This window comes from Ictalurus furcatus, chromosome 23 (genome assembly GCF_023375685.1).
Source record: "Ictalurus furcatus strain D&B chromosome 23, Billie_1.0, whole genome shotgun sequence".
NCBI classification, from domain to species: domain Eukaryota; kingdom Metazoa; phylum Chordata; class Actinopteri; order Siluriformes; family Ictaluridae; genus Ictalurus; species Ictalurus furcatus.
In genome coordinates this window covers 4,712,501-4,735,000 of record NC_071277.1, presented here as the reverse complement: position 1 = coordinate 4,735,000, position 22,500 = coordinate 4,712,501, and the positions used below count along the sequence as shown (strand labels likewise).

The 22,500-nt window shown below is 41.5% G+C and overlaps 1 protein-coding gene across 4 annotated transcripts in view; it reads right to left on the bottom strand.

The window, feature by feature from the left end:
• stau2 (staufen double-stranded RNA binding protein 2) overlaps positions 1-22,500 on the bottom strand; it is a 109,289-nt gene that overhangs the window by 4,922 nt on the left and 81,867 nt on the right. For 2 of the 4 annotated variants that reach the window (XM_053610968.1, XM_053610969.1), the window contains exon 14: positions 1,561-1,649. The exons of 1 other annotated variant lie outside the window; for it this stretch is intronic. In XM_053610968.1, coding sequence (XP_053466943.1) covers positions 1,561-1,649 — 89 coding nt within the window. Of the gene's footprint in view, positions 1-1,560; positions 1,650-1,907; positions 1,981-22,500 lie in introns of all 4 variants that reach the window. One more of the 4 variants, XM_053610970.1, reaches the window with a different exon arrangement.

Here is a 22,500-nt window from a genome sequence, read left to right as displayed (position 1 = left end):
GGTCCTTGGGAACAATGGTGGTCAGTGACTGGTCCTTGGGAACAATGGTGGTCAGTGACCAGTCACTGGGAACAATGGTGGTCAGTGACCGGTCCTTGGCAACAATCGTGATCAGTGACCGGTCCTTGGCAACAATGGTGGTCAGTGACCAGTCACTGGGAACAATGGTGGTTAGTGACCGGTCACTGGGAACAATGGTGATCAGTGACCGGTCCTTGGGAACAATGGTGGTCAGTGACTGGTCCTTGGGAACAATGGTGGTCAGTGACCAGTCACTGGGAACAATGGTGGTCAGTGACCGGTCCTTGGCAACAATCGTGATCAGTGACCGGTCCTTGGCAACAATGGTGGTCAGTGACCAGTCACTGGGAACAATGGTGGTTAGTGACCGGTCACTGGGAACAATGGTGATCAGTGACCGGTCCTTGGGAACAATGGTGGTCAGTGACCGGTCCTTGGGAACAATGGTGGTCAGTGACCGGTCACTGGGAACAATGGTGATCAGTGACCAGTCCTTGGGAACAATGGTGGTTAGTGACCTTTCCTTGGGAACAGTGGTAATCAGTGACTGGTCCTTGGGAACAATGGTGATCAGTGACCGGTCCTTGGGAACAATGGTGGTCAGTGACCGGTCCTTGGGAACAATGGTGATCAGTGACCGGTCCTTGGGAACAATGGTGGTCAGTGACCGGTCCTTGGGAACAATGGTGGTCAGTGACCTTTCCTTGGGAACAGTGGTAATCAGTGACTGGTCCTTGGGAACAATGGTGATCAGTGACCGGTCCTTGGGAACAATGGTGGTCAGTGACCTTTCCTTGGGAACAGTGGTAATCAGTGACTGGTCCTCGGGAACAATGGTGATCAGTGATCGGTCACTGGGAACAATGGTGGTCAGTGACCGGTCACTGGGAACAATGGTGGTCAGTGACCGGTCCTTGGGAACAATGGTGATCAGTGACCGGTCCTTGGGAACAATGGTGGTCAGTGACCGGTCCTTGGGAACAATGGTGATCAGTGACCGGTCCTTGGGAACAATGGTGATCAGTGACCGGTCCTTGGGAACAATGGTGGTCAGTGACCTTTCCTTGGGAACAGTGGTAATCAGTGACTGGTCCTCGGGAACAATGGTGATCAGTGATCGGTCACTGGGAACAATGGTGGTCAGTGACCGGTCACTGGGAACAATGGTGGTCAGTGACCGGTCCTTGGGAACAATGGTGATCAGTGACCGGTCCTTGGGAACAATGGTGGTCAGTGACCGGTCCTTGGGAACAATGGTGATCAGTGACCGGTCCTTGGGAACAATGGTGATCAGTGACCGGTCCTTGGGAACAATGGTGGTCAGTGACCTTTCCTTGGGAACAGTGGTGATCAGTGACCGGTCCTTGGGAACAATGGTGATCAGTGACCGGTCCTTGGGAACAATGGTGGTCAGTGACCTTTCCTTGGGAACAGTGGTAATCAGTGACTGGTCCTCGGGAACAATGGTGGTCAGTGACTGGTCATTGGAAAAAAAGTCACTACATTGGTGACATTGGTGAGAGAGAGTGACACACTTACATTTCACAGGATCCATTCTCCACCTTGACTCCTCCGTCCACCGGGTCAAGTCCCTGTTCCGAAAGCTGCTTCAAGGCACTCAGAGCCGCCTGCAGATAGAGAGGACGAGTGAGACACGACTCCATCAGCCACCTCTCAAACAGCAGCAGCAGCAGAGCCACAAGCTAGATTAAAGATAGACTAAAAGACAGATGGATAGATATACTGACAGACAGATGGATGGATAGATGGTAGGATGGATGGATATACAGACAGACAGGGTGCAGAGAGCTAAAAAAAATATAGCCATGCTTATAAAGTCACTAGCACTGAATTGTGTGTGTGTGTGTGTGTGTGTTCAGATCCACCTGGCTGCAACTTGATGCTCTGACGCTGCCAATGAGGACCAGATGTGCAGCAGGACATAAATCTAACAACACACTGAGCCTCCCAACACACACACACACACACACACACACACACACAGAGATGTGGGTGAGACTGTCTCTCCTACCAGTCCATATGCTGTAAGTCCTAACACACACACACACACACACACACACACTACAAAGAAGACAGTGAGATGGACAGACCGAGGCAGTCACAGTGAGACTGTTTTTTTCCAGTCCAAAACTGACCTAAAGTGTGTTACTGTCTCTTTAAATGTAAATATTAAATACACAACTAACACCATCTGATCACAGATCTCACCTGTGTCTAAAACGCCTTCCTCCCTATTCCCTACAAACGCCAAACTACATTATATGCACTCTGTTCCTTTTAAAGCTAACTTGTTTGGACACTAGCCCTAATGCATTGTGGGATTACACGAGTGCACTGGCTATTCTCCACTATACCTTTAGACATGTCTATGAAGCAGCACAACTCTCTAAAGTGACTGGTTAAGTGACTTTCCTCATGGTATTCATGGAGCTTAAACACAAATATGTTAAATAACTTTTCTATAAGATATTTGTAAAAAAAAAAACAAAAAAAAAAACAAAACAATCAGAAATAGAAGTATAAAATGGCTGATGCTCAAGCATGGATGCTACACCACCTGTTTCATTTCAGACCTCGCCGCCCTATCTGGAACGAAGCTAGCTCGAAAGCAGTGACTGGTCACAGGGAACGACGGTGATCAGCGCTCACTACTGCCTGCTCAGGGTCACGGTGGTTTAAATTAGGCTTCCGGGTTTGTTTCTACATTGGGAAATATAAAGTAGACGAGTTCCTAAACGCCACACGCTGGTACAAAACGAAAACAACAAAGTAAATAGTCCCGCACGTATACTGTGTCTAGCTGACGCCGAGCAAACTCGAGTCATGTAGCTGAGGTTGACGAACCGTCAGAGGCAGAATTCACACGCCACGCGGACGCTGCTGGCATTTCTACATCTGGGGATCCCGCGACCCCATATTGTATCATATTGTAAATTATTTTTTTTAAAAAAGCCTTCTGGTTTAGACCACACCCACTTTGGGTTTAAATATAGATAGAAAGAGATAGTTAGAGGAATAAACAGATACACTGAGATACAGTGTCATTGTGTTATACCTCATACAACACACACACAAAGTTACAGCGACATTCAGAAACACTTAAAGCCAATGGTTTTAACATTTAACACACACACACACACACACACACACACACATAAATTGCATGGTCTTAACCTTATCTATCTGCAAGATCTGTGTAAATAATGAGGGCTTATCTACACAGGAACATGCGGTCCAGTTACAGTGTGTGTGTGTATATATGTGTGTGTGTGTGTGTGTGTGTGTGTGTGAGAGAGAGAGAGAGCAGGAGAGAGAGCGCGCACATTCCCAGGATCTGTTCTAAATCACACTTAAATTGAATTCTTTTTTTGTGTGTGTGTGTGATTGATGAGGAGAGTGTGTAGGTCACAAAAGGAGGAGCTTTTTAGCAAAGAATTTTTCAATAGCACAGAAAAAAAAATGTAAAAGTCATAGCAGCTGTGATTTATTTTAAGGGTTCTCCCCAAATGCAAGAATTTATGCCTAGTTAGTGTCCTTACTAGAACACTGGCTATCTTAAGACTCGTGATCTATCGTCAGCGGGCTTAAGAGAACGCCGGCTGTTTTAAAGCTCCGTCTCAAATACCAGGATTGATGTTTAGTAGTAATCTTACTAGAACCATTTTAAAGCTCCGCCCCAAACGGTAATTTCAGCCGAGTTAGCGTTTTTTGTCGAACGTTGACTGTTTGTCGTTCAACCCGAATGACACAGGATTTGTTCTGTCGAGAATTCTTCATAGCGGTTAGGTTTGAGTGTGTGTTTGATTAACTGTACTGTACGTGTACCCATAATGCACTGTGGAGGCCTCAAAAGGACTTGCACATTTCATTCTAGTCCGAGCATATCATTTGGGTATTACGTGTTCACTACAGAAGTATGCGATTTGAGACGCAACCCCTAACTGCTATAAGCGCATAATATGCAGTATATCTGCAGAGCCTGCCTCTCTTGAGCTAGTCTTTATAATCAGTTCCAGACCGTTGTTTGTTTTGTTGTGTTTTTTTCTTTTTCTCTCTCTCTGAATTTGGAGGCCATGCATGTACAAACGTCCAGCTCAAAGCATGCTGGGAAAATCTCATTGTCTTTCATGACTAATAAAGTGCCATTAAAGCACTGATTACTGATGTGTGCGTGCGATTAGGGTTTCTGGGTAAATAATCAGCTTCCACAGGTCCAGATAAGCTCCTGGCCTCTGGGCGAGAGAAGGAGAGAGGGAGAGAAAGAAAGACACACTCGGCATCCATCAGCGTAAGATAAACACGCCGTTATCTTTCCTAATTGTCGTCGGCCGCATCGTTATTTTTTCTAATGAGACGGAGTGAGGATGGCTGAGACATCAGCCCTCAGAACCGTGTTTATTTTAGAGCGACAACCTGGAAGTGGTCCGTCTCAGTCACCGAGACATCAGACGAGTTAGCTGAGACGCTAAATGCCGCTAACGCAGATAACACACACACACACCACCTCTCAGCACACGCACATTAAGCCACAGAATGGATTCGTCCAGGCTAAAGACACTAGCCCGGGTTTCATTCATCACCTTGCCGCTGAGTTCAAAGGCCAGCGGGGGGGAGTGGGCATGGGGGGGAGGAGGCAGGACGGATGGGGAATGTGACATCAGGCTGAATATGTAAATACGCGAGAGCGCACTAAAAGGCTGTGCTGGAAGAAGGACGGACAGAGTGTGTCAGAGGACAGAGACGCCTCATTTTTCTCATGTGCTTTAATGGCCTCCCTGATTGCACCCTCGTCTTGGCTAAACAGTGGCGATTCGTCCCAGAGGAACATGGAACCCTTCAAACTGGATTCTTCATCTCTCTCACACACACACACACACACACACTCAGAACAAAGAAATGTGTGTGCGTCTGTGTGTGTTAACACACCATGACCAGATTAGCTTTTTTTCCCCTAAACACTAATGCAGCAATTCCACTTTCTGAATTCTTACAAACCACTGTGGGTAAAGTTAACACCACTAGATCAGCCGCTAGAAAGTAAACACTTTAAACGCAAACTTGCATTATAGTAAACAGACTAGCATTATACAGGTCAGGTCCAGAAGTATTTGGACAGTGGCGCCGTTTTTGTAAATTTGCATCATAAATATCAGGGTTATATTTAATATTTCGGTGCAAATCCTTCGCAGTCAATGACCGTCTGAAATCTGGAACCCATGGATGTCAACAAATGCTGGGTTTCCTCCCTTGAGATGCTTTGCCAGGCCTTTACTGCAGCTGCCTTCAGTCGCTGCATGTTGTGAGTCTTTCTGCCTTCAGCTTTGTCTTCAGAAAGTGAAAAGCCGCTCAGTCGGGCTGAGGTCAACTGACATTTAAGAACATTCCATTTCTTTGCCTTGGGTTGCTTTAACTGCACTTTTTGGGTCAGTATCCATCTGTACTGTGAAGCGCCGTCCTATCAGTTTCGCAGTATTTGACTGAATCTGAGCAGAAAGTACAGCTCTATACAATTCCTAATTCATCCTGCTACTTCTATCAGCAGTCACATCAATAAATACCAGTGAAGCAGTTCCACTGGCCCATGCCATAACACCTCCTCCACCATGTCTGACAGATGATGTAGTATGCTTTGGCTCATGAGCCATTCTTTACTTCTCCATACTCTTCTCATCTAAGCATTCTGGTACAAGTTAATCTTGCATCAGAACTGGGCAGGATTTTGTTTTGTTTTGTTTTGTTTTTTTAGCCATGTCTAATCTGGCCTTTCTGTTCTTGAGTGTTTGTGGTTTGCATCTTGAGGTAAACCCTCTGTATTTACATTCACGAAGGCGTCTCTTGATTGTAGACTTTGACAAAGATACGCCTACCTCCTCCAGAGTGTTCTTGACTTGGCTAGATGTTGTGAAGGGGTTTTTCTTCAACAAGGAAAGAATTCTGCAATCATCCATTTTTATAGTTGTCTTCCATGGCCTTCCAGGCCTTTTGGTGTTGCTGAGCTCGGCGGTGCATTCCTTCTTTTATAAGAATCGAGCAAATTATGGATTTGGCCACTCTTAAAGTCTCTGCTGTCTCTTTGAGAGGTCTGGGGGTTTTTTTTTGCTTTGTTTTTTTTCAACTAATGACGGCCTCCTTCACTTGCATCGACGCCTCTTTGGACCCCATATTGAGAGTTCCCATGAACAGCTACCAATGCAAATTCAATGCTTGGAATCAATTCCAGACCTTTCATCTCCTTAATCTGCCATGAAATATCGAGAAAACAGGCCACACCTGGCCATGAAACTGCTCGTCAGTCAGTTGTCCAATCATTTGTGAGCCTGTGAAAATGGAGGGACACCGTAAAGAATGGCTAAACGGTTAATGCAATATTTTTGTTAAACCCCTTGAATTAAAGATGACAGTCTACACTTCAACTACATCTTGATTGCTTCTTTTTAAATCCATTGTGGTGATGCACAGAAGCAAAATTACAAAGATTGTGTCGCTGTCCAAATACTTATGGACCTGTCTGTAGTAAACAGTTTTGCCATAAACTAGCATTATTAGTAAACAGGGACTTTTTTTTTTTCTAACGTTGATGAACTTTTCACGCTCGCTTTAGCAATCTACATTCTCATCACATCAGAATACACAACAGCTCTTACGTCCGATACAACCTAAGAGTGTTTATCTACATTTGAAACGTCTTTCAACTTTCTTTTTTAGGTTTCGGGTCTAATGTTCAATGCACTCTAGTCTGCCCTTAAAGGTCGAATTCGTGTCTAGCTAGCGTACTTACAAGAATGTTAGTCGTTTTAAGGCTCTTTAAAGTTCAAGTGTTCATGTTTTATACTTGCTAGTCGTGTGTGTTCAGTGTACATTGTCTCAGACCACATGCTCTTTCAAGTTTACTTGTTAGGGGGAATCTTAGTAAGGAACTGTTCTATTAAGTAGTAGCATTTGGGACACAGCCAGAGGTTTGAATGTCAGGGAATTTCCCACTGTTCGGGAGAAACTCGGATGAGCGAGGGAATGAATTTAATCATGCTCGACATTTTGAATAATCTAGAAGACTGTACGTGTGTGTGTGTGTGTGTGTGTGTGTGTGTGTGTGTCGTCCATTTTATCTGACCTGATCACTTGCTGTTTTGGATGGAGCTTCCATGTGTGTGTGTGTGTGTGTGTTTTTTTCCCCCTCATGATCCAGCAGAGTTTCCCACCACTGTGAGGCTCCGTCCCAATCCAAGAGAATCAGTGCCGGCTCCCTGCTGCCCTTTGATCGCCAAGTCCATCATTTGTTTTGCTTGCCACCTCATCGTTATTAGGACACAGCCCATTTAGTCCTCCATTAAGCACCGGTGACACACAGCATCTTTGGCACGACTATAAACAGATTTACGGGCCGCAACACAATCAAACACTCTGCAGGTGCACACACACACACACACACACACACACACACACGCACGCACTTTTACTGACTCACACACAGGCACACACACAGAGCAGTGGGTCTTTTCCCAGCAGATTCTGGGCGGTGATACTGTCCAAACCACAGGCTGAATGGAAAATCACATCTTAGTTTTTCTTATTACACAACTTTGGCTGCATCAGAGGAAACCTAACACAACTGATGATGTCACAGCGTCCACAGATCTCCTGTACAGCTGTTACATAAAGCTGAATCCGTTCCTTCTGTCATCTAAAATTATGGGTAACACACAGCCTCTAAGAATTGTTACAAAAATGAACTACACATCAACAGCTAGTGACATCACCAACAACCTCCACAAGGCAGGGGTGAAGGTATCACAATCCATCATTCGCAGAAATGTAGAGGCCATACCACAAGATGCAAAGCACTCATGAGCAGTAAGAATCAGAAAACCAGAGTGGAATTGGCAATTAAATACAGAGAAATGTTCAATAGAAATGTTCAGCAGGAATGTTCAGCAGAAATATTCAGTAGAAATGTTCAGTAGAAATGTTCAGCAGGAACGTTCAGTAGAAATGTTCAGCAGAAATGTTCAGTAGAAATGTTCAGCAGGAACGTTCAGTAGAAATGTTCAGTAGAAATGTTCAGCAGGAACGTTCAGTAGAAATGTTCAGTAGAAATGTTCAGTAGAAATGTTCAGCAGGAACGTTCAGTAGAAATGTTCAGTAGAAATGTTCAGCAGGAACGTTCAGTAGAAATGTTCAGCAGGAACGTTCAGTAGAAATGTTCAGCAGGAACGTTCAGCAGGAACGTTCAGTAGAAATGTTCAGCAGGAACGTTCAGCAGGAACGTTCAGTAGAAATGTTCAGTAGAAATGTTCAGCAGAAATGTTCAGCAGAAATGTTCAGCAGAAATATTCAGAAGATATGTTTAGCAGGAACGTTTAGCAGGAATGTTCAGTAGAAATGTTCAGTAGAAATGTTCAGCAGGAATGTTCAGCAGAAATATTCAGAAGATATGTTCAGCAGGAACGTTCAGTAGAAATATTCAGTAGAAATATTCAGAAGAAATGTTCAGTAGAAATGGAACTGGAGATTGTTTGTTTGAGCTGAAATAAAAAAAAAAGGGATAAATACAGAGATGATCCACGAAAGTTCTGGAACCGAGATTAACCTCTATCAAAATGTGGAGAAAGAAAGGATCTGCTCATGATCCAAAACATACAAGCTCATCTGTGAAACATGGTGGAGGTAGTGTCATGGCCTGGGCTCGCATGGCTGCTTCTGGAACATTCTCACTAATCTTTATTGATGATATATCTCATGATGGTAGCAGCAGAATGACTTCAGAAGTTTACAGGAACATTTTGTCTGCCAGTTTACAGAGAAATGCATCCAAATTAATCGGGAGGAGCTTCATCATGCAGCACGACAATGATCCAGAACACACCGCCGACTCAACAAGGGACTTTATCAGGAGAAAAAAGGGGAAGGTTTTAGACTGGCAACTGAGCAGCATTTCACCTCCTGAAGAGGAGACTGAAGGGAGAAACCCCCCCCCCCCCCCCCGAAACAAACAGCAACTGAAAGAGGCTGCGATAAAAGCCTGGAAAAGCGTCACAAAAGAAGACACCAACAATCTGGCAATGTCAGTGAGTCACAGGCTCGAAATGGAAATGCAAACAAATATTAAGTGTTATTTACTTGAATTTACTTCAAGGCTTAGTTGTTCCTATACTTTTGCTCGCCTAAAAATTGGGTGGTCTGATACAAAAGATTTTATGTTGTTTAACACATCTCGATGTAGACACCAGGAAATAAAAGCTGAAATCCTAAACTCTCATCTCGTATCCATCTTTTGATCTCAAACCCAAATGTCTACGGTGCATAGCACAAGCAAACGGATCGGCCTCGCCGTTCCAATATTTTCGGATGGGACTGTAATTGCAAGTGATCGGAGCGGAGCCTGATAATGGCCTGTGTTCAAGTATGAAAACTTGCTGGATATGAATTTGAGACAGGGCCTTTAAACGGTTGACATTCTAACACAAACACTACCGAATCCTAGTTTTGAGTATTTTGGACGCAGCCGTAAATCCGCAGTGTGTTTTGCTCAGAGTGGGCAGAGTTGCACGTGCTGTAAGTGAACTTTACGTCTGCAAGGGTCGGTGCAGCTGCAGCGCACGAGCTCGGCTTCAAACGAGCCGCTCGTCAGAGACAGGACATTCCAGAGCGCTCGGCTCAACGAGCTGTGAAATCACACTGACGGAGGGAGGGAAGGGAGGGAGGGAGCGAGCGAGCGAGGAAAGGAGCCACTAGGAGGGAGTCGTGGAATTTCGGGTCCGGCTCACTCACACGCCTCTGTTTCTTCTTCTTTCTGTCCACACGGGTGTGAGGAAAAGCAGCGTGTCGGCGACGTCTGATCGGTGAAACCGTACGTTTAATGAATGCCTTTTCAATAAAAACGACTTAGAAGAAGTTTCGCTGTGGTCTCATCTGTGGTGATGATACAGAATCTACAGGAAAAAAATGCATTCGAAAGCATGACTTAAGACTTCTGATATGCTTTTATGGCTTTTCTCCAACTTGTCTCACAATATCATGATATGATTTACATGATCAACTTGAAGGCGTAACCGAATTAAAAACGTTATCGAGCAGTTAAGTTGCAACTTAATGCATGATACTCGAACACAGTTTATGTATAAACAGCTCCACTGGTCCTCAGTGTCTCAAACATAAAATGACTGTATAGAGGAAAAACATTTCGTAATTACATTGTTTCATTTCATTTACATTGTTCATCCATCAGCTCGAAAACCTGCAGAAGTTGTATGCCTAGATATGGGAACCAAGATCACTGTGGTGCGCACGCATTTCTGATTCGCAATATCTGCACTACTAACGCAATACACTTCGCAATCCGCTTTACGGTACAGGTGCATCCTAAATCGCATACTTATGCACTATTCTACGTCATTTTGTAGCATAAATAGTGTGAGTAGTGTGTTCGCACTGAAAATTCCAACAAGTAGAAGGGAATTCAAGTACACGGATGCTGCACTTATTCAACAGAAAAGAAAAAAAACGAAACAAATCGAGTGGAATGTTGGACACTTCATGCACTCAATGGTCACAGCTTTGCTGACTCTGGATGAATATATATATATATATTTATATATTTCCAAGATTGCCAATGACACTCCGGTGGACAAGACTTCGTACAAATGGTAAAAGGGAACATTGACATAAACAGTAAAATGAAAGAAATTCATGTTAACTGACTCTAAAGCTAGTGTTGTCACATTACGTGTGTTTGATGTCATTTGCCTTCGACTGGGTAATGGCTTATATTTCCGGCTAGTTAAAAAAAAAAAACCCCGAAACATTAGTATTCCATTTGAGGCGATACTACCTTTCTAAAATTCATACACTAGACGGTAGAGCACATAGTGCATCGTTGAAGTGCATAGTGTATAGTACGTCATTTGGGACACAACTTATATCTTACAACAGAAAATGTTCTGTACATCATAGATACGCTGACCACGCGTACACTTTCCCATTGTTTGCTACAGAAATCGAATTAGATTTCATTCTGATTATTCGCTTTAAAACAAGATTTCTGAGAATTTTAAACCGGCCGCCCTCCAAAAAACACCACCACCTGCCTACTTGCTTTTTCCATCTGTAACCTTGTTCCAAAACTACTCCAATTCAATTTTTTTTTTTTTTTTAAATGCAACCCTGGAGCTTCCACCAGATTTTGACCCGTATTTATTTACATATCGCCACTGGTCAATCACGATTGATGTGGGCCGGCAGTCTGGACGCTTCAGTTTCAGAGAGCAACTTTTGCAAGCAGCTGCCCCATCCTTTCCGAAGTTCCTTTCCAAAGCCTACGGGATGCTTCAGATGGACCTCATGTTCTGCTGCTTTTATACAATGGTAAATAGGAATAGTAAGGCTAACTTTTACTCTCTAAAATGGAAAAGCAGCCCATCCCGGAAGAGGCTGGCCTTCAGTAACCTATAGGAACTGGACTGTAGGGTCACTAATAACATGAAGTGATGCAATTAATTACTAGAACTTCATTTCCTTGTTCTGGTAAAATCACAGCAGAGATAAAACACTAATGAAGAAGAAGAAAAAAAAACTTTGGGGAGTGTTACCTATGACTTCAGTTTATGATGTCAAGAAACCAATCGCACACACACAAACACATATATATGAAGGATGAGGTGGTACACGGAGCAGCCTGCACAACCTGAAGGCTAAACTAGCATGTGAGCTAATGTAGCTACTGTTAAATAAGTCTTCTACACCGATCAGCTCTGACCCGTTGAGACATTGACTCCACAAGACCTCTGAAGGTGTGCTGTGGTATCTGGCACCAAGACATTAGTGGCAGAACCTGAAAGTTGTAAGTTGCAAGGTGGCTCCTCCATGGATCGGGACTTGTTCGTCCACATCCCACAGATACGCGACTGGATTGGAATCTGGGAAATTTGGAGGCCAAGTCAACACCTTGAACTCTTTGTCATGTTCCTCAAACCTCTTAGATTCTTCTTAGATTTTAATCACCCAGAAATCAAGAAAACAGTGTGAAACAGTGAACATCTGGTCTGTACACACATCAGGGTTGTGTGTGTGTGTGTGTGTTAGAGTGTCAGGCTCCCGCATGTTGAATAAGACCTTTAATGAGCATGCTTTGATTACAGCCCCCAACTGATTGGTTGATAGAGTCTCGTCAAGTCTCAGTTTATTATACATGCAAATACAGGAAGTGATTACACACCCACGCTGCACCGCCACGTGGCCGGCAGGTCAAAGCCCTGCCCACTGACCATGATAACACAAGTAAGATTTGCATTCGTACAGTGTGTATCGGAGGGTCAGACCTTTCCTCCTGTAAGTGTGTGTGTTTTATTCGGGGTTTCTTGCTCTTACATACACACACACTCACACGCGTTCCACCCACAGCTTTCCAATTCACACAATATGATCTTTATGTATGGCAGCATGTAACAGCATGTGTGTGTGTGTGTGTGTGTGTGTGTGTGTGTGAGAGAGACAGTGATGCTTCAGGGCTGAGCGGAATCCTTATGACATTTATCCAGCTTAGAATTGAACATGCAAATCTCTCTATCTGACTTTCTCACAGATCACATTCACTTAATTGCTTATAAGCCATACATTCAAGCTGGATTAGCTAGCTGGGGAGGTACTGTAATTAACAATGGCTTTCAGCTGTAGGTGACCAGGAAGGAGGGAAGGAAAGAGGGAGAAAGAAAGTAAGAATAAAGAGAGAAAGATGTGCAATAGGAAGAAAGTAAAAAAGAAAGACCAAAATATAGAAAGAAACAAAAAGATGAAAGAAAGAAAGAAAAATGTGCAATAGAAAGAAAGAAAGAAAAACGTGCAACAGGAAGAAACAAAGGAAAAAAGATTTTAAGCTGAAATTTTAATAAGTATAGAGTTTTCTCAAATGGGCTAAATTTATTTATATTAAAATATAAAATCGGGGCGATGGAAGGAAGGGTATCAAACCCCTGTCACTAGCCAATCACAGGCATCTGTGAGCTCATGTATGTGGAAGATGGCTGACGGTGCCTAGTGTGTTACGCTGCCCTGTGACGCAGCATGAGCAGCAGTTGGAAAAGATCTGGTTGGCTTCACACGTCTCAGAGGAAGCAGATTTTCGCCTTCACCCTCCTGCTTTGCTGCAGTCTTACTGAAGTGCCAGAGAGAGACACTGCACAGCCAAGTGTCCTTTTATCCGCTCTCTCTATCAGTCTCTTTTTCTCTGTAAACGAACCATACTGTTCTGCTATATGTATGTGTGTGTGTGTGTGTGTGTGTGTAATTTATGACTTCCTTAACAGTGTGTTTTTCTCTCCGTTGGGAATAATTTTTGTGACCTTAAATTCCATCAGCAGGTAAAAAAATCTGGAATTTGGATTATTTAACAGATGCTCCATGTGGCGTTAGCTTACAGTGGACAAGAGAGACACAGCAAGACAGATAGAGACACTTAAACGAGCATAAATGATCACAAACTGAGTGCCCACAAGTCACTTTACAAAGCTGAAGGATGTGTGTGTGTGTGTGTACGTGTGTGTGTGTGTATGTGTGTCTGTCTCACAGGTAAGTGATCTCAGTAACTGGACACTACACGCAGTCAGACAGCATTTTACACTCCTCTGCTTTGCACTCCATACACCACTTGACAGGAAGTGCCAATAACGTTCTCAGATTCCCAAGGCAACAAGGACGATTAGTTCAATCCTTACTTTCTACACTGGCACCATTTTATATCCATCCATTGCTGTATTAGATACCATACACACAAAAAAGAAATATGACATTATGGGGACTCAGATCACACACTGCTTTGTGGGGACATTAGTACATCATGGTTATAAACAAATAAAAAAAATTTAAGTATGGGGTGATAGTATGCAATTTAAGACACAGCTTATGACCACACCCACAACAATATTTGACCTAAATAACACATTTGCAGTCGGCTAAGTGCTATTCTTTTGACAAAACCAGCTAATAGTCATGTTTTAGACATTTGTTTATTGTTCGTTTTAGTCGACTGAAATTGAAAAACAAAAACTACAGCAATTTTCCTAAATGGCTTCAACGTAATTGTTTTAGTTCATTTATTTACTTAAATTCCCCCTATGTGCTCACTTTACGCTTCCAAACCACAATGCAATAATTTCCCTTGTTTTAATCCCCTTTTTAATGAAATGTCAGAACACTTTACGAATATCACATTGTCATTAAGGGCTTACTAAAGCGGTTGTCCTTCTCGGATATGCCTGAAGTAAATGAAAATTTGGCGGTGGCTTAAACACTCGTGCGGCTAGGACTGTGTCTCCAACGTGCAGCTGCTCCTTCACGGGGAACTGGGTACATTTAATACCATTACTCTAGTCAGGACATTTATTATACTTCTAACATATAAAATACATGAATAAAATTGAGTGGATTTGCTGGGGTATAATCAGGAATCCTAGTTCGAGCTAGCTAGCAGATAAAACATCGAATTAAAAAAAATGTTTTTAAACATAGCACAGGCTCAGCTCCATCAACAGATACAAGTATCTGTCATCGAAACATTACGCAGCAGCCCATGCTCAGTCTGCAGGGCTTAACACACACACACACACGCACTCTCTTCACACACCATTTTAAATCCACATTAACAGACTCTGGTTTATGAGCTCCCTCACACAACTTTACAACACGGCAAACAGACAGTAAACACCAGGCGACGGGATTTACCACGCGATTAAGATGGCGTTAATTAGAACTAGGGGAAAGCTGTAAAGCCGAGGAACACGGTGGATGGGGGTTAGGGAGTGGGCTCGGGGGGAAGTGAGGGATGGGAGCAGGGCTGCACAGCTGCCCCTAAACGAAAAGAACAGATCATTGGCGTGGGTGCATGCGACTCGTCTCATCTCTTTTTTTGCTTCCCTCCAGAATTCCTGCGTTTGCTCGCCGTATCAAAGGTCAGAGTGTTAACGGCCTTCTGCGCCTCTCCAAGCATTCCCTCACACACTCGCAGATATAAATCACCCCCTGCTCACCATCTATCGGTCTGTCTGCTACACCACATTGCAAACGCTTCTCCTGCTCACACTGGCCAAGGCGCACAGCGCAGTCACTGCAGATTGTCGTTACATTACGATTGCTGTTACTATCATTGTCATTTCACACCATTTCATGTATTTTGGGCAATCCTAAATATTCCACATACTTCCAAAAAAAAAAAAAACACGAAAGGATTCTAACGATGGTGTATTAGGCCAGGTTTATAATGCTGCACCTAGGCATTTTTCAACATGTGAGTGGGCCATAATGTGAACATGTCCACGAGGGAACGGAAAATACAACAACCTAAATGAAATGCTCTTATCACTGCAAAATGAATGGAGAAGTGGTTAAGTAGCGAATGTGAGAATACTGCAGGTCAGTGCTTACGTCACTGATACCGTGCTATTAGATTTTAAAGTCAAACAGACAGGGGACTGTCGTGTTTTTCTGTCAAAGGCACGTGCACGTACTGAGTACTAAAAGAGAATACATAAGTCCATACTACATACCATCTATGAAATGTTTGTTTTTTTACTTATAAACTTTTACCTATTCATTATGTTAGCTATCTCAACAGATTGCTAACGAACATGAAAGACTATTTTGTTTATATTAATGCACTCGTTCTAATAAATTACTATTTGTATAGTAACAGCTATCGTTTATAGTCACAGTAAGGAATCTGCAATTTCAGAAATCGAAATCTTTCAACGAGTTCACAAGTTGTGACACAACGTTGATGTTTCTCAATAAATTCCAATGCAAAGGGTAACTGTATAATATTAGATTATGTTGTTGTTTCTTAGTTATTTATCAGTATATCTGAGGAAAATGTTAATTATTTTGTCACTGTGTTTGTCTGTACAAATACAAATAACTTCATGGCTAGGAACTAACTAGGCAAATCTGTAGTCCCAGACCTTACCTGGCCTGTGCATGTTTGCTAAATTATTCTCATAGATTTCCCATTTTTCCTGTCATTTTGAAGATGTGAATATTTTAAAACTCTCTCTATTTGTACGACACAAGAAATGTGAGCAATAATCTCACATATGGTTGAATTTTGGACCTCAGCGACACACACACGCACAAGACAGACATTCAAAGAAATATTACACTATTGGGACTCAGATCACACACTTGCTTTGTGGGGACATTAGTAATACATGGACACACACACACAAACATGGACACCATTCTCACATATTCAAAGAAATATGACATTATGGGGACTTGGATCACACACTTTAGCTTTGTGGGGACATTAATACATCATGGACACAAACACACACTTACAAGGTTTTACACACATACACACATTTATACAGAACACACGGTCATACACACACAGTGGAGATGTAGAAATTATAAGGACACCGATCACACACTGGCTTTGTGAGGACATTAGTACACTGTTGATGCATGTTGTACTATTAAAGAGGCCTGATTTGTACAGAAAATTATCATTTACACACACAGACACACATTCATGGGAATAGGACATTATAGGGACACAAATCACACACTGGCTTTGTGGGGACATTAATACAACCTTTACACATTATCATAGAAACATGTTTTCTAAACAAAATGATCACTGTTACACACAAACACACATTCATGGAGACATTACATTATAGGGACACGAATCATATACTGGCTTTATGGGGGACTTTAGTACAACATGGATGCATTACTATAGAGATCTGATTGTATATATTTACACACACACACACAATCATGGAAATGTGGACATTATGAGGACACAGTTCACACACTGGCTTTGTGGGGACATTAGTACAACATGGACATATTACCAGACACATCATTTTCTAAACAAACTGATCACTGTTACACACAAATCCATGGAAATATGACATTAGGGGGACCCGGATCAGACTCTGGGTGTATAGGGACATTAGTGCAACATGGACAAATTCAGACTTGATTTATACAGAATTATCATTTACACACACACACACACACACACACACACCACACTCACTCCCTCACTCAGACACACACACACAAAGGGGCTGTTTGTTTTAACCACAGGAGTGTGTGACACCTCGTCTGTAATCGGTGTTAACCCCGTTTTATGATGTCTGCTTCCTGACGCATGAAATTACATTAACAGAGAGACAGAGACACAGAGAGGGAGACATTCTCAGGTTGCCAGACTCATCTCAAAAAGCAAGTGAGACACCCTGAATGCGGTTTTGTGTGTGTGGTGTGCGAACATTTTATCAAAAAGAAATCAAATTAAGTGTAAAGTGAATAAATCAGCATATGGTTTAGAGTCACTGAACAATAACACTCACTATCTTCTCACTTATGTGTGTATGAGACCGTAATTACATGCTGACAGAGTTTTGTTGTTGGTTGATTAATGCTGAAAGGCACTTCACCACTAAACACGTGTCACGTATCAAATAAAAGCGTCGTGTTTAACCCACGTCGTCGCTAGAGCAGACGCTAAAGCCTAGAGGAAACCCATGCTTGAGAAGTGTTAATTAGGCTTTCACGCTACCGAGAAATAGTAGTCAAGTAAACATGAAAGAACATGCGGTTTGGGACGTGAAAACAAATACTAGCAAAGACGTAATTCCGTGCTACATAGTGTTATTTTTGTTCTTTCTTTCTTTTTTTTCTATTATACAGTTTTCATTCTTATTTATGTATTTTCTTTTTCATTTGTTCTTACATTCTTACTTGTTATAAATTTTACATTCTCTCTTTTCAATTTTTTTATTTTGACTTCCTTTCTTGCTTCCTTCCTTTCATTCATATTTTCTTTCTTTCGTTCCATCTTTCATTCATGGTTAATTTTTATATTTGTTGTTTTTAATTATTCTAGAATTTTCTTTATTTTCCTGTTCTTTATTCTTCCTTTGATATATAGTGCATAATTTCTGCTCTTTAAAAAAAAAATGTTCTAGAATTTTCTTCATTCTCCTATTCTTTCTTTCCTTCATTCAGTATTCATTCATATTTTCTTTCGTTCGATGTTAATAATTAGTTTTTTCTTCATTTGTTCTTACATTCTTACTTGTTATACATTTTTCATTCTCACTTTGCTCTTCTTTTGCTATTTTGCCTCTCTTTCTTTGCCCAATTGTTATTTTTGTCTTCGTTATTTTTGTTCTTTCTTTCTTTTTCCTATTTTCAGTATTATTTTTGTTCTTACTTTCTTTTCATTTGCTCTTACACTCTTACTTATTATACATTTTTCATTCTCCCTGTGTTCTTTCTTTTCGCTCTTTTGCCTTTCGTTCTTTTTTCTTTCTTTCTCTTTAATTACTGTTTTCTTCCTTCCTTAAATTCATTCATATTTTCTCTCTTTCATTCCATCATTCTTTTGCTGTTAATCTTTATTTTTGTTGGTTTTTTTTATTGTTCTAGAACGTTCTTCATTCTCCTGTACCTGCTTGCTTTGCTATATAGTGCGACTGATTAGCAGTTAGTGAGACAATAAAGTGTGACGTAAGAAAGAACGTAATGAGAGTGCGGTTCGAATCGTTTTAACAAACTTAGTATGAGGTTAGTATGAGGAAAAAAGAAGGACAAAAGTTTCAGATACAGATGATGAGGTCTGAAGGTGAGGTCGCTTAACATGGTTTTCAATTAAAATTTAAATGTATCTGCTTTGACCAAATCTCCATTTCAAGGGCACTGAGTGGCAGAAGCCATTAATCAGCACACACTCAGCACTGCGAATGTGTGTGTGTGTCATTGTTTGTGTGTGTGTGCGTGAATTCACACGCACTTATAACATCACCAATCAGTGACTGTTGGCTAAACACCGACTCCTGTTAGCACTGTGGTGTTAATAAATTTAACACCTAACTGAGCAGAGCTTAACGCCTTTATCATCTCAACACCCACCCACACACACACACACACACACACACACCTGCCAGATGATAAACACAAACTTAAAAGTTAAGTGTGTTCCATAAGCGGTGTTAGGTGAAAATAATGTTAGGTGAAAATAAAAGCCTCGCCTCAGGTTTAGCCATACCATTGTACCTTGCAGGTCTGTGTGTGTGTGTGTGTGTGTGGGGTAACATAGGAGAACCTTGGATCATAAATGTTTCAAAAGAAGCCTGTTTACTTTTTAATACCCATAATTCAGCGCAAGTCTGAACACTTTGTGGAGTTGGGTCACAGTAGACGGGATGAAACCACATCAGAGCGTGACTGCTTGTTGTATAAATCTGAATTGAAAGTGTGTTGTGTGTGTGTGTGTGTGTGTGTGACATTTAATCCTCAGTCAGCACATTAATCAGCACAATGTCCCTAAACTGGCGTTCCTCACACCTCTTCACCCTTTACTGTGATGAGTCCACAACCCGAGGCCAGAGTCTGTTCACACTCTGTTCTGCGGAGTATTTCAGAGAGAGGTGTGCTGTGGACTCATTCAGTTTTCATTCAGGACACTTTTATTGTTGAAAAATACTTTTTACTTCTTTTTTCATTTGACATTTTTTTTATTCTCCCATTGCTCTTTTTTGTGCTATTTTGCCTTTCTTTCTTTTTTCCCCACTCTTTGTCTATAATCATTGTTTTCTTCCTTCCTCTTTCTTTTTCACTGTTTTTAATTGTCCTAGAAGCTTCTTCATTCACCTGTTCTTTCCTTTTTTCTTTCTTTCTTTCATTATTTATTCAGATTTTCTTTCGTTCACGCCATCATTCTTTCGTTGTTAGTTTTTTTCATTCTTATAGAATTTCCTTCATTCTTCTGTTCTTTCTTTCATTAATTATTATTCATTCATACCTTTTCATTCCATCGTTCTTAGTGCTACTTTGTATTTTTGTTCTTTTTAACTGTTAAACATTTTTCTTAATTCTCTTTCTTTCTTTTTCCTTTCTAGTTACTTTCTAACTTTATTTATCTCCCTATGATTTTTAGTACAGAAAACCAAGCTATCTTGCTAACCACTAATTGGCCAGCATGTTAGCAGGCTCAGATAGCACAAAGTGTTTCTCTTTGTGACTCATCGAAGAGATGCAGTATTTATTACCACTGTCCCAAACCACATGCTTTCTTAAGTGTTCTCGCTGAGCATGACTCGCGAGAATGAATCCCGGTGACAACTCTTCTAGCATACATTACAATAGTGTTTAGAACACAGCCCAAACTCTTCCTCGGAACTTTCTTGTGGGCTTGAATGTGTGATAACTGAATGTGAAGCTGTATTCGATATCTAACGTACAAGAGCTTTTGGTCAAGAGCTTTTCATCATTAATCATCAACACTAAACCCCCTCTAGTGTGCAATTACAATCACCCACTTACCCTCTCCACTAAAAAAAAAAAAAAAAAAAAAAAAAAAGAGAGCAAAAGATCTAAAGTGTTAAGTGCACGTTAACCCTGAATCACCCTGCACTAGCTCGGTGTCGCTAATGTTGTCCGTTATCAGGCTCTCTGAAGCTCTTCAGCTTTCATCACACTCCTCTTCATCTGCAAGTTCATGTTTACATTGTCAGTTAAGGTCTCAGTCATTCTCACTTTCTGTCTCGCTATCTGTCTCTGGAGCTCACTCATCTGCTGATGGCTCGTTCCGTCTTTCTAAGTGAAGTGGATGATGGAGGGATTAGTGAGAGAAGACTCTTTGTTTATTCACCATTCGGCAACGGAAGGTGCGATTCCGATTCATTTCTTCATACAGGAAGCGTCTCGAAGCGGTCATTACAAACAAAGGCTTCTCCACTAAGTATTAAATAAATTTCAGTTAGCGTGTTAAATACTTTTTTCCCCGTGTCATTCCATTTTATTACACGTAACTTCATTTATGTTGTGAATTCTTTATTGCGGATTTAATGCTGATGTCTGGTGAAAATTTCATGTGAATAACCTCATTGGAAATATATTTACTGAAACAAAAGTTGACGCATTCAATACTTATTTCCCCCGCTGTAACTAATAGAAGTAGTAGTGGTAGTAGTAGAAACTAATAGTAGTAGTAGTGGTGGTGGTGGTAGTGGTAGTAGTAGTAGTAGTAACTAATAGTAGTAGTAGTAGTGGTGGTGGTGGTAGTGGTAGTAGTAGTTACTAATAGTAGTAGTAGTGGTGGTGGTGGTAGTGGTAGTAGTAGTAGTAGTAACTAATAGTAGTAGTAGTAGTGGTGGTGGTGGTAGTGGCAGTAGTAGTTACTAATAGTAGTAGTAGTAGTGGTGGTGGTGGTGGTGGTAGTAGTAACTAGCAGGAGTAGTGGGAGTGGTGGTGGTGGTAGTGGTAGTGGTAGTAGTTACTAATAGTAGTAGTAGTAGTGGTGGTGGTGGTGGTGGTGGTGGTAGTAGTAACTAGCAGGAGTAGTGGGAGTGGTGGTGGTAGTAATAACTAATAGTAGTAGTAGTGGTAGCGGTGGTAGTAACTAATAGTAGTAGTAGTGGTGGTGGTGGTAGTGGTAGTAACTAATAGTAGTAGTAGTAGTAGTGGTGGTGGTAGTGGTAGTAGTAGTAACTAATAGTAGTAGTATTGGTGGTGGTGGTAGTGGTAGTAGTAGTAACTAATAGTAGTAGTATTGGTGGTGGTGGTAGTGGTAGTAGTAGTAACTAATAATAGTAGTAGTGGTGGTGGTGGTAGTGGTAGTAGTAGTAGTAGTAACTAATAGTAGTAGTAGTAGTGGTGGTGGTAGTGGTAGTAGTAACTAGTAGTAGTGGTGGTGGTGGTAGTAGTAGTAGTAACTAATAGTAGTAGTGGTGGTAGTGGTAGAAGTGGTAGTAACTAGTAGTAGTGGTGGTGGTAGTAACTAGTAGTAGTGGTGATGATGATAGTGGTAGTAGTAACTAATAGTATTAGTAGTGGTGATGATGATAGTGGTAGTAGTAACTAATAGTATTAGTAGTGGTGGTGATGATAGTGGTAGTAGTAACTAATAGTATTAGTAGTGGTGATGATGATAGTGGTAGTAGTAACTAATAGTATTAGTAGTGGCGGTGATGGTAGTGGTAGTAGTAACTAATAGTATTAGTAGTGGTGGTGATGATAGTGGTAGTAGTAACTAATAGTATTAGTAGTGGTGATGATGATAGTGGTAGTAGTAACTAATAGTATTTGTAGTGGTGATGATAGTGGTAGTAGTAACTAATAGTATTAGTAGTGGCGGTGATGGTAGTGGTAGTAGTAACTAATAGTAGTAGTAGTAGTTACTAGTAGTAGTGGTGGTGGTGGTAGTGGTGGTAGTAGTAGTAGTGGTGGTGGTAGTGGTGGTAGTAGTAGTAACTAATAGTAGTAGTAGTGGTGGTGTTGGTAGTGGTAGTAGTAGGAGTGGTGGTGGTGTGTGTGTGTGTGTGTGTGTGTGTATTAGGCTCTTTTCTGTTTTGGACAAACAGTTGTGTAAAGTTTTAGCCTGAATTTATATTTGTAACACTCAGTTTGTGGATTTTATTTTAAATAAACAAAAAAAGGCACTGAAAGTTTGCCCCACCC